The sequence below is a fragment of the Crinia signifera genome, chromosome 4, assembly GCF_055691185.1.
Source record: "Crinia signifera chromosome 4, ASM5569118v1, whole genome shotgun sequence".
Taxonomy (NCBI): Eukaryota; Metazoa; Chordata; class Amphibia; order Anura; family Myobatrachidae; genus Crinia; species Crinia signifera.
The window spans coordinates 231902158-231915943 of record NC_139220.1 but is presented as its reverse complement, the minus strand read 5'-3'; the positions used below and the strand labels follow the sequence as shown (position 1 = coordinate 231915943).

Below are 13786 nucleotides of genomic sequence, written 5' to 3'. Positions count from 1 at the left end.
GACGTGACATTTAACACATTCCATCCCTCACATTTTCTGGAGAATTTGCCAGCTCTCAAAGCTTGGTGCAGACGATTGTAAGGGGTATTTCAACATGCACCTTGAATTGGCAAGCACATGGGAACAAATATAATAGTGTGTGCGATTCTGAGACTGACAAGATTTTGGCAAGATAGCAGTCATATTTAGTAAGGCAAATCTAGTCGGCCTTAATAAACATTGCAGCATTAAATTTGACTTTTAATTTGATGAAATCTTGTCAGTTTCAGATTCCTGCACACTATTACATTTGGATCATAGTGCCAAATGTTTTATGCCTTAACAAGATATAAAGGGGTTGATTCTGGTTGGTTTGTAAAAGCAAACTCCTTGTTGCAAACAATGAAGGTTATTCTGCTTCATTCGCTCCCCCGTGTGTTCGTACAGAGGAGTGATGTTTTACGAATGTGCAGACGCATTTCTGCACATGTGCGGATGCAGGGTGCGTGCGGCCACGGCGAACAGGGTGCACCCAATTGTGTGGGCGGAGGGCATGGGGGGGCAGTGGGCCAGGCCATTTGCATATGGGAACGCCCAGCATTTCATGGGCGTTCCCATGAGAACACTCAGCGTTCTCATGTGATTGACCCAATGAGGCGGGGGGCTGCCAGCTGACATCACCGGATGTCAACTGCCCACCCACTTCCTCCCGAGTGTCCACGCATATGTAAGTGACTTGATAGTCACTTTTATATGCGTGCACCTTCGACATCATTTGATGGTCACAACCATCGAATGATGTGGGTGGATGCCACTAGGCTGCAAATGGATGTTACTGTCTAACATCCATTCGCAAGCCCTGTGAGGGAATCTCCCTTACAAATGGGTGGTGGCCAGGCCACCATTTGCAAGGCGGGGTTCGGTGGCTGTGAATTTGCAGCATTGCGAATCAACCAGAATAACCCCCAATGTGCACTGCAGGTGGGGCTGATGTAACATGTGCAGAGAGAGTTCCATTTGGGTGGGGTGTGCAAACTGAAATCTAAATTGCAGTGAAAAAATAAAGCAGCCAATATATACCCTGCACAGAAACAAAATTTCTCACCCAAATGTAAACCTCTCTGCAATGTTACATCAGCCCCACCTGCAGTGCACATGGTTTTGTTCATTAAAGAAGGCATTTGCTTTTACAAACCAACCAGAATCACCCCCAAAGTGGAGAGTGATAAAGGACCAGACAATCTGCTCCTTACTGCCATTTTAGACTGCATTTGAAAAATTACAGTTAGAAGCTGGTGGTTGGTCCTTTATCTCTCTTTATCACTTTTCACTTTATCTCTTGCATATGGCTTGCAGTACTCATGTCCGCGGGCCAGCATGGAAGCTGCAATGGTTAGCATTACTGCCTCACAACGCTGAGGTCATGGGTTCCATTCCCACTATGGCCATAACTCTGCAGAGTTTGTATAATCTCCCTGTGCTTGTGTGGGTTTCCCCTGGGTACTCAGGTTTCCTCCCACAACCCAAAACTATATAGTAGGCTCCTAACAAATTAACCCTAGAATGTCTGTGTGCAAATACATGTGGTAGGGAATATAGCTTGTAAGCTCCGCTGTGGCAGGGACTGATGTGAATGTTCAAGTACAGTATTCTCTGTAGAGCGCTGCAGAATATGTGTGCACTTTATAAATAACTGGTAATAAATAAATAAAATCAGTACTTATTTCCTAGCACGGCGCCCATCGCATAAGATTGTATGCCTTAATTAAGGCATACAATCTATACAATTGAAAAGATTTTTAATTGTATGTACAATATCGCATCTTATGGATCTCATCTTATGGATTTCATGGATCTTATGCATCCATAAGATGCATAAGATCCATGAGATCCATAAGATGCCATAACATAAAAATCGTAATAAAACCCCCAATAACCATTGTTAACGCCACGGAACTATCAACACCAACCCGAAGCGTGGCGAGCGGCGGTGGTACGTGTCCTCCGACCTTTTCATACCCCCACTATCCATGTCGGCGTGGAGTAGATTTTATATAGTGTGACGAGTGCAGCGAGCCACCGAGCCCGAAGAGTGGCGAGCGGACGCGGACTACTTCACATGTATTCCGCGTCCCCTCGCGGGACTCTGTGCGCTCGCCACACTGTATAAAAACAACTCCACGCCGACGTGGATAGTGGGGGTATGAAAAGGTCGGAGGACGCGTACCGCTGCGCTCACCACGCTTCGGGTTGGCGTCAATAGTGGGGTGGCGTTAACAATGGGGGGGGGGGGCATTTCACCCATGGGGGGGGGGGTAGCAATTAAAATTGGGGTTTTGGGGGCTTTTTACATTGGAATAAATGTAAAATTGGGTCTCATGGACCATTTCACATTGATTCCAATGTAAAAATCTCGTAGATTGCATAGCATGCATCTTATGCTGCACAAACACATAAGATGCATGCAATGCTTGCGATATCGGCCCGACACATACAATCTAGATCGTGGGCGCCGTGCTAGGAAATAAGTACCATAAAATCTCTTGTTAAGGCTTAATACATTTACTCCATAGACACTTGTAATCACGTATGGAAACATGCCATTTCCAGCATGGCAACCTGCAGGGGTGTAACTAGAACTTGGTGGGCCCCTTAGCAAAATCTTGAAAGCAAGGGGGAGGTAGGCATATGGACAGCAAAGGGGGGTCAGGCTCTGCAGACACATGCTTGGGAACATGGGGGCAGGTTGTGACATGCTTGGGGGGGTAACATCAGCGGGGCAGCAAGGGGGGTCAACCTCTGCAGGCACAAGCTGGAGAATAGGGGGCAGGCTGTGACATGCGGGGGGGGCATCAGCAGGACAGCAAGGGGGGTCAGACTCTGCAGGCACATGCTGGGGTGCAGGGAAGGGGGCAGGCTGTGACATGTGGGGGTGGTGGAGGCATCAGCTTGGCAGCAAGCGGGGGACAGGCTCTGCAAACACCTGCATACACACGCTGAGAGTGGGGGAAGGGGGGCATCAGCAGCCAAGGGAAGAAGCCTGTCATCCACTGGGCCTGTGCTTCTGACTCAGCGTGCGCCTACCCAGCACTCACCATCGCCCGCCTGCCTCTACCTGTTGGAGTGGTTGATGTGGTTGATCACAGGCAGCTGTCCCAATGGCAGTGGTTGCATGAACATTTTTCAGTGTCCACCTGCTGGATGGGCTTCTAACACAACCCTCTTCTGCTGGGTTACACACCGCAGGCTCTGTGGCGCCACGCTAGGGGGATGAGGAGACTGCCAGGATTGTGCAGGGCTGACTGACAGCAAGCCCTGACAAATAGAAAATAAAGAAGGCCACTGTCTACATTATGCATTCCACATCCTTCCCTGCGAGCCACGATCTCGGTGCCACATTATCAATAAAAAAGTATGTTAATTCAAAAGGGTGCAGGGGGTTGCCTGCTGGGCCCTCGCCCACCCCAAGCTCCGGGCCCCATAGCAGTTGGTATAGGCAAGAAGACCCTGGCTCTAGGGGTCTTACACAATTGAGCTGGAGTTCACTAACATTGCTACTGGCTCGACACTACTGGAGTGGAATGCTAAACATGAACCCAAGTCAGTTCCAGATCTTCTGAGCAAGCTGAAGAACTTTGAGAACATGTACAGTAAACCCTAATATTACAGGCCTTCCTAGAAATATCTTCTTGTGTGGATGTACTGCAGCAGCAAGTTTCTCAATCCTCTCAAAATTTTCTGGATGCCATTTACCCTTGCCTAAATCTGCTGAGTGGAAAAAGTTTTTGTAGCACCGCTTCTTTTAACTGTATAAAGCCCGATCAGTCCCACAGTGTAGTTTCTGATTCCTGAGTGACTGGGTATATTGCACCTAAAGATAGAACTGTTGCAAAAACTATTTACTGGTATTAACCATTTAATACCAGCATTTTTTGGGAGTATACTAGACATTATTAAAGCTATAGACTCTGTCTTCCCCACAATTGAGGCCTCTTTTTCTGAGCAAGTGAGGTATTGGCGTTATATGGGACACAAGCTCTCCAAGCTCTCCAATGCAGAGCACCAGAGGTCACGTGTAGCAAAGAAAGTATCTGTCTCTGCTGCAGGAGCACTGATCACTTCATTAAAGACTGTTCTCTATGCAAGTCTCAAAATAGTGATAAGCTTCCATGTTCCGGCTGACAAACCACCTTGTGTAACATCTACTGGTCGAGACTCAATGACTCCTAATGAGGGTGCCAAGGTTGCTGAGAAACAGACTCACAGTTATGACTGGAGTCCCATGACTATGAAACTTAACTACAGATTTGGGAAACAGCAGAGAATATTCAAGTGTCTCATTTCCAGATAGATATCTGCCTCTGCAACACCTGAAGGGGCATTCTATTCGCCAACCTCAGGAGTGGTAGCTGATGTCTTAGTCAATGACTTAACCCCAAGAGGGGTAGGCAATGTCTTTAGTCGATGTCTTGACTCTAAATAGAGAGTGTACCGAACCCAAGCAAGGGGTATGATGCCTTGTCCCCAGAAGGTGTATCCAGGTCAGCAGCCCTTAAAAAAGGTCATCTGGTCCTGTAGCAATAGGGAGATTTTGCATCCCTTGATGGGGCATCGGACTCTACAGTACCTGAGGGGCATCTGATTCCATTGCCCAAGAACAGCTATCTGTGTTGCCAAGTTGAAGCATGACACATACAGTAGTGCCTCAGAGTTGATGTTCAGTTTAAACGGGATACGGTCACTACGTCTACAAGCATTAGGTCGACATGCAGGAATGTCAACATGACTGAATGTCGACATGGTCATTAGGTTGACACAAGCATTAGGTTGACATGGAGAAGGTTGACAGTCAAAATGTTGACATTGTTTTTTTTTTTTAAGCCGAAATGTGCCGATAGTTGGTATTTCATGCTCTACCATTAACTAGGGTGTGGTGGGAGAATAAAATAGCATGGCAAGCGCAGCGAGCCATGCAAGGGGACGCGGTGCTACGTTTCAGTGTCCATTTCGACTGTGTCGACATTTGGGCCAAAACCCCATATCAACCTTTTGACTGTCGACCTTCCCTATGTTGACCTAATGCTTTTAATGACCCTGTCGACCTAACCCATGTCGACCTTCAGTCATGTCACCCTTCCTGCAAGTTGACCTTCAGTCATGTTGACCTTCAAGCATGTCGACCTAATGCTTGTCAACCTCGTTCATGTCTATCCAATAATCCATACCCGTTTAAACAAAGCTTTCCCATCTTCAACCCAAAATACCTCCAAGCACAATCTGATTTCTCCTGTCAGTGCCAGTTCCAGTAAATATCTCCAGTATAACACTGCAGTACTCATTCTCTTTGAAGGAGATTTTGCTCAGTTCTGTACATTGGTTCACCACTATCTCACCAATATTGAATCAGATTCATCAATCAGCATTACTGTTACCAATGCAATTAAATATTTTCTTCATGCCTTCAGGGGAAAGCCTTGGACTGGGCTAAGCCTTTCATTAAGTCATTGAAAACTGATCTCTCTGCCTTCATTAAAGCAGTACCCAGTGGTGTAGCTAGGTGCCCAGAGCAAGGGCATGTCTCGTGCCCCCCCTACCCCCCCCCCCCCAATCTGTAGTGGGCGGTTCCATGGCACGATGAAAATCTAGCGTGGCCAAACATTATCCACACACCGTAATGCCCATTACACATTTAGCGAACTGTGTAATACCCATTACACATAAATCCACATGCCGTAATGCCAATTACACATAAGGTCACACATGATGCCCATTACATATTATATAACAAAACTTAATGCCCATTACACATTTGACACATAAGTGCCACTTACCTAAATGCTCATTGCTAGGAACTTCATTCTCGATGCCAAGGGGCTTCATGCTCGTTGCCAAGGGGGACTGAAATAGATCATTGACAAAGGTGACTAAAATTGCTCGTTGCCAAGGAGGACTGAAATAGCTCATTGCCAAGGGGGACTAAAATAGCTTGTTGCCAAGGGGGACTGAAATTGCTCGTTGCCATGGGGAACTGAAATTGTTCATTGCCAAGGGGCACTGAAATTGCTCGTTGCTAAGGGGGACTAAAATAGCTAATTGCCAAGGGTGACTACATAGCTTGTTGCCAAGGGGGACTAAGTAGCTCATTGCCAAGGGGGACTAAAATAGCTAGTTGCCAAGGGGGACTAAATATCTCGTTGCCAAGGGGGACTAAATAGCTCATTGCCAAGGGGGACTAAATAGCTCATTGCCAAGGGGGACTAAATAGCTCATTGCCAAGGGGGACTGCAGCCCGCCCGCTCCCCGCTGTGCCCAGCTGAGCTGCCCTGTCTGCTGCTATTTTCAATTAAATCTGCCGATGGACCACTAGCCAATAGGCGCTCGCAGTCCAGCAGCCACCAATGCTGCTTCTGATTGGCTGCTAGACCACAAGCGCCTATTGTCTAGCAGTCCAGCGGGAGACTTAATTGAAAATAGCATTGGACAGGACGGCTCAGCTGGGCACAGCGGGGAGCTAGCCAGCAGGGCGGGGGAGCTGGCAGCACAGTTTGCAGTGCATGGCTCCGGCGCCCTGTGATCTTTCAGCACCCGGAGCTCGTGCTCCGCCCTCCCTGAATGGGCAAATAGTCAAAATCTAATTTGTTTTACTTGCTGTGAGATTTGATCCTTAAGGTGTACCTTAAGGTGTGGAGGTATAAGTGGTCCCTTCCTGATAGACAGCTGGTGGGCAGAACCAAGGAGATTCCTGATTTTTTCCCCCCAAGAGCAGTAATACAGAGGAGGCAGCTTATCAGTCCTAAATTACCTGTTCTGAAGGTGACATTGGTGCATAACAGGTCAGTAGTCCTGTATCTCCATCCACACACATCCCAAGCTGATCTTAGAGAGGGCCAGCTTCAGAGGCAGCACAGACATTTAGCTGAGGAAAGTACAGTATAACCATCCTAGAATAATTGCCAGGACAGTTCTGCTAATAGCAACATTTTGAGAGTCTTACTGCAACATTGTAACAGGCTGCCCCTCTAAGGGCCAGGCCACACATAGAGGTGCAGCGAGTCACTTTGGTGGGACCCTCTGTGCTATGCAGCCACCCATAAGCAGAATGCTAAGTGATCTGACTAGATCACTTATAAATTAAGCACATAACGCTCCATGTGTACACCCCTTAGCAATGTTACATTAGACCTAGGCATACATATATGGGGGTGACAGTTGCTTTTTCGATGTTACAATATGTGAAACGAATAAACATATATTGAAAAGTAGATATCACATGTAGTTGTTTTTGGTACATCCGTATTAGAATAATAAACATAAGGGTAGTCCCATAGTATAAAAGGTTGTAACATAAGGGTAGAATTGGACCGGGTCAGTCCTGGGTTACCCCCATACCAATAGTCCAGCAAGCCGTGGCTCTGGTAAATCACTGAAGAAAAATTGTCCCAATGTTGTGCATACGTTTCTCAGTCAAACAATGGATTAATGAATGGTGGATGGGACATGGGCTGTGGGTCATGATACATAGAGTTGCGGGACATTAATCTGGAGCATTTCAGAGTCAAGTCATAAACATAGTGACATATTTAATACAAATAAACATTTCTAAAGTAATGGGGAAGGGATAACAGGGGAGGGGAGGAAGACATGGGGGACAAGACATCAATCACCTAACAGAACTCAAGTTCTGTGAAACTGGGCCTCAGATGGGACATGGGTAATCCAGGTGTCAATTACATGGTTGACTGGTGAAAAACCATCAATGGCTACTCTTTGGAAGATCTGATCAGTTAAAGTCAAGATAGGTCAGGGTTCAAAGTGATCTGGCGCAACATAAACCAAGTCGTATTTTCAAAGATCTTCTGTGTGGTGGTTTGTACAGTAATGTCTAAAGTTTGTATATAGATATCCCATTTAGCATAGAAGTACGTCACACCCTTTTCAATATTGCATAATGCAGCCTGGCACTCAAAGAACAATATATTAAGGAGGGAGTTTTTCAGTTCGGTCAACGAGGGGGCTGTCCTATGAATCCAGTGGGTCAGGACCAGTTTTTTGGCCAGAACTAGTATTAAAGAAATTAATGGTATGGTTTTCTTTTTGTTAGGTCTTAGGTTCCAGTCTCTGAAATATAGAAATAGCATGGGTAATGGGTCATAGGTCAGCTGTAGGGTGAATAGAGTGTTCAGGAAACCCAGTAACTTCCTCCAGAAAATCCTAATCCGTCCACAATCCCAGAAATTATGGTAGAAAGTGGCACCTTTCATTTTACATTTCAGATAAAATGACTTCTCTGTTGTTGGGATACATAGGCCCTGCTGAGGAATTTGAGGTGGGTTTCCTGAAGTGAGGCAGATTGCAGGTGTTTTAGATTGTTTGGGAGTTTCTTTAGTAAGGGTTGGATCGGGGGAAGGGATATTAGTTTTCCATTTAAGCTCCAGGCAGTGGAGCAGTCTGTCTCTCGGAACCACTACTAGTAACTGATCTAGATTCCTGTTCCTATATCCTAGAATATTGTATGGGACTAACAAAGACAGAATCGGATCTGGGGTAACTGGAGTAGTGAATGGTTTAGGTTGAGATTGGCCATCGTGCCGCGCCTGTAGATACATATAGAATTGGGATTTATGTAGACACTTTTAATGACAGTGACCCTTCCATAAAGCGAGAGTTATCATCTGTCTAGTAATTTTGCTATTGTTTGCAAAGCAGGCTTAAGATTGGCTACGTATAATGAATCTAAGTGTAGAGGGATCATAATTCCCAGGTATTTAAGCGGTGAAGTACATATTGCAAGTAGGGTAGGGTGAGTCTCAGCATAAACTGGGGGCCAAGCCAGGGATAAAATATGGGATTTAGTGTAATTGACCTTAAAGCCTGAAAATGTACCAAAATGGTCTATAATAGTCATGGCTGCCGGGATGGAGACAGGGGGGTTTGAGAGAAACAGAAGCATGTCATCCGCAAACATACTCAGCTTGACCTCTATAGTTCCCACTTTAATACCAGTAAAAGAAGGTGTATTTCTACGTTTGACGGCCAGGGGCCCCATTGCAAGGGCAAAATAAAAGTGGAGAGAGGGGGCAACCCTGGCTAGTGCCTCTAAGTATATGAAAAGGGGGGGGGATAAGTAATTATTTGCTAATATCCAGTGTATAGATTCCGGATCGCCTCCATGGGTGACAGTTGTTTAAATGATTGCATAACTGTATGCTGATCTGAGATAATGGGGTCCTGACAAAAGTGTGTGTGGTGAGGAGGTGGGTGGGGGGCAGCCAGGTCGGATTTCCCCTTTGCTGAATAGCTCATGGGCGCAGAAGCAGATTCCTCTGATTCACACTCATAAAGGGGTCCTAAATCTGCTTTGTCTAGTGATTTATTACAAAGATCTTGTCCTTAACATGTCTTGTCGTTTGGCTTTGTAATAAAATGTAGTCATTTCTCCAATCTGTTTCGGCATCTACAGTCCACTGTAAAAGGGGGGAGGGTACTGTTATAAGACGCTGCCACAGCTCATAAGGCAGGGGTCCTGACTGTTGCTAGTAAAATAATGGGATCCCATAGAGACAGATCAAATATTTGTTTTGATTTCTAAACTGTACTGAAAAAAGAACAGTCAAAATCTGGGTGGTTGCTATTAATTAAACCTTTTTTATTTATATATTCTTTTGCACAATTACTTGCACCCCAGTTTTCAGGAATGTCCCCCATTAGGCATGCTACTGTTTTATAAGACTTTTAATTGATGTGTCACATATTTGTTTGCATTGTAGGCACTGGTCAGAAACAGACATAAGGAAAAGTATGTTGAGGTAAGCTGTTTCATTAGATAACATTTTAGTACAAAGTTTCCAATGTCATAATATTTGCTTGATTGGCTTTTACATTTTCATTGCTCTGTGCCAATTTTATACTTTTTAGGTTTAGCTAAAGTCAGATGGACGTTCGTCCATTGGGACCGCCATTATTAAACAATTTTGTTGGATAAGGCAACTATTGATGGGGCTGCTCCTTTTTCTCCAGTGCCATATAAATAATGTAACCCTTCTTTACGATCCCGAATTGGGGGTGGTCGCTGACATCATGTGACGTCAGCTGGCCGCCCCGAGCAGGCAGCATCACGTCTGCGTCCTTAGGGGGACACCCATAAGATGCTTGGTATTCCCCTACTCCTGCCACATGCCCGCCTCCTTCCCTCCCCTCACAGTGCAAACCTGTCGGCGAGTTCATTTGGTATATGTTGTGCCCTGATTAGGCAATAGCATCATATAAATAAGCCACTCAAAAAAAAAAAAAGAACACCCTAATATAGATGCTTTCTGCATAAAGGAGTTTGTAAATGTATGGATATGATTAATTTGATTGGGGTATATAACCAAAGTGACTGCGATATGATACTAATAATAGTACATAGTGTTCATTCTAGCACCCGCTATCTTTGAAAACCCATGCAGTTCCTGTTCCCTGTCTGGAGTGTAGCTGTTTGCTGTGGTGTTTCTAGCAAGTCTGCTTTGCATATCAGTGCTGATATACAGACCACACTGTGCTAGAAGCACTACAGCAGACAGCAACACCCCAGGCAGGGAAGAGTTATAATTCACCCGCGGGTGCTAGAATGAACACTAGTACTAGTAGAAATATAAAAACATAGGGGCAGATGTATTAAGCCTTAACAGGAGATAAATGCAAGGGTAATAAAGAGAGATAAACGTCCAGCCAATCAGCTCCTTACTGACTTTTTCAAACACAGCCTGTAGCATGGCAGTTAGCAGGTGATTGGCTGGACATTTATCTCTCTTTATCACCCTTGCATTTATCTCTTGTTAATGATTAATACATCTGCCCCATTATTAGGTACTGTATGGTTTCAGCCCAAAAAAGATTAGTAGAGACAAAAACTGTAGTCCAATTGTGTGTATGAATGTTACAGTCAATTCCATGGTGGAGATTTATTAAACAGCAATTTTGTGTGTGGTTTTTAAACACTCACACATTGAATGTGGTTTTTCAAGCCAAACAGCAGGATTTACTATGTTTGTGTTTGAACTCTGCAAACTAAAGCCACAGCTGATGTGTGGTACTGTAGTTTGCAAATCCATAAATAGCATGTGGTTTAGGCAAAACCGTATGGTACATCTAATATGATCTCTTGCAGCGCTAAGCCAATCACTAATAAGACATCTCTCCTGATTGGCTGTCTGGCTATTAAGTAGGTTATATCATTTTGCCTGTGGCGCTCCAAATAAATGGTTTGCTCCATCCATCAGGCATTCTATTTTTACATTTAATGTGTGCATTGCATCTGCGCAGGAAAAGAAGATGATGTCAGGCAAGTATTTATTAGGTAGGGAATACATAATAATAAATTATGTTTTCCATATTAATTTATACAGTGCAATACCAATATTAAATTGTGTAATACTACTGGGAGCAATACTGGTCCTCACGTGCATTTTCAGCAGTATCAAAATGGGATGTGAGTGCTTTCTGATACTTGTAATGCCACAATAGCTTTTAATGTTAGAGCAGGCCTAGCGGTAGGGGGGTACAAAGGGGACCCCTGTAAGGGGCCTCAAGGTACAGAGGGGAGCCAAGTCATGGAAGTGCTCAAATGATAATATTTACTAGGCAAATTACATTTGTAACACGCTGGCTGGCAGAGCACGAATACGTAAAAATGTAAACGTAAAAGTTAACCCCCACACACGAGGAAAATACAAGTGTGCTTGTGTGAAAGTAATAAAAAATGGCGCGCCACTGGCTCTGCCCTATTCCTGCATCTATAGATCCTACTGTGGCTGCCTAAAAGGAGCTGATGCTCAACCGAGCAAGCAGTGCTGCATCACTGGATGATTTGCAAGTGCAGCACATCAGCGCACTCCTGCACTTCTCTGTCCCTGCCTCTTTGGATCCCATCGCGGCTGACTAAAAAATATCCAAGCAGGCAAAGCTGCATATGTATGTAAGTACACATCAGAGCTAATGGGGGTTATTCTGGTTTGTTTGGATCCTCCGCGGCACGCACGGAGGACTTCTGTTTTTGGTTGTGCCCAGCGTTTCTTGGGCGATCCCATGAAAGCACTGGGCGTTCCCATGGAAATCACCAGGTGTCAGCTGCCCGCCCACTTCCTGTTAAGTGTGCACGCAAATCAAAGTGACCTGAGAGTCACTTAGATATGCATGCACCTTCCACATCATTCAATGGTTGGCGACCATCAAATGATGTGGGTGTCTTTCCATAGGCTACGAATGGATGTTTATGTTAAACATCCATTCGCAGCCATGTGGGGGAATTCGCACTGCGAATGGGGGGTGGAAAATTATACGCAATGCTGCGAACGAAGAAGCGCTGCGTGTCATCCAGAATAACCCTCATTGTGTGATCGTGTTAGTATACTATGTTTATTCAATTTTGAACAACCCCCCTCTGCTTCTTAGAAAAAGTTGTTAAGTCAAATACCATACAAAACATATGGAGATTTTTTCTATCAAAAGATTAACAGGTCTCCAAGGAAAGAGCATGGGTGTGGGAGCAGGGTCAAGGTAGTGGGTACTGGAGACATACGGGCCCCATTATTTCTGTTGCCTCCCTGGTAGAGGGTACCAGACCCAGTGCTAATGGAATTTATTCAGTTAATATTTTATTATGTAGGCATCATTTATGGTGACCTAAAATAATATAAAAACATTTTAATTGGTACCATTAGAATTTCTTAATATTGGCAACTTTACAAATTTTAATATTATTGATCTATTAATGTAATTACTCTTTAAACACGACTTGATTTAGGTCTTTTGGCCCCCAAAAGATGCGTAATAATGTTTTTTCCACCTCATTTAATACATAATGAATATATTGTGTCGCCTAATCTACTGTTTGGCCAACAAGCTTCAGCAGCATGCTTTTTGCACTCTCTTCATTATCATAACCACTTCATTTTGTTCTGGTGGTTTCTTGGTGGTTTGTACTACTGCTGGATAAATATTGTGGATATCTATTCATTACATGTCATGCCGATATGTGAAGTAGGTTTTAAAAAATGTCTGTTTTTCCACGTTCGTTAAAATTTCACAATGCTATATCAAGCACAGTAAAATAACCCATGGTTAATATATAATTATGTGTGTTTTCTACAGAACTGTGTATTTCCTGGGCTAAAAACAACTGACCTCCCTAGGCACTTGAAGGCTAACCAGATCCTGCACGGTGTTGCTAAAACCCAGAACTTTCAGGTATAATTTCTCAATGAAATATTCTTATATTCTTCATGTAAGTGGAATACGGACAAGTTTTTCCAGTCATAATTGTAATTAAAATACACTCATTCACATATACTGGAGGTCATTCAGGAGTTGCTATGACTGCTGCTTCCTTGGAAGCAGCAGTGATTGCGCTACATGGTAATGCAACAGAAGACATCTCTTTCAAGCAAACGCCGTTCTGCTGTAGTAATGATCTGACCTGCATCCTATGATGCAGCATTGGAGTAATGACCACACCATCGATGGACTTGTGACTACCATGGTGGAGGCAAAAGAATCTCATTAGAACATATGAAATAATATCTTTCTCTGCATTAAATGCACAATTCAGTTTGTAATTTTGTGAATGTTAACCCCTCTCCCCTGTAAACCCTTATTCTACATTGTTGGAGTTTTTGCCAAAAAGTGCCCAATATGCCAGTAGGCTGCAACCAAATCCTACTGTATGTCAGACTTTCCTACTTCCTTCTCTTTTTGGCACATTGCTTCCTGATGCTGACGCAGTCATTACAATGGAATTGCAACTGGTTCAATAAATTCTATCTTTATT

At 44.2% G+C, this 13786-nt stretch overlaps 1 protein-coding gene across 5 annotated transcripts in view; it reads left to right on the top strand.

The window, feature by feature from the left end:
• The window catches only part of FAM227B (family with sequence similarity 227 member B), a 411735-nt gene that overhangs the window by 37406 nt on the left and 360543 nt on the right, over positions 1-13786 (top strand). For all 5 annotated transcript variants that reach the window (XM_083183953.1, XM_083183951.1, XM_083183952.1 and 2 more), the window contains 2 exons: positions 9747-9785; positions 13111-13206. In XM_083183953.1, coding sequence (XP_083040079.1) covers positions 9747-9785; positions 13111-13206 — 135 coding nt within the window. The remainder of the gene's footprint in view (positions 1-9746; positions 9786-13110; positions 13207-13786) is intronic.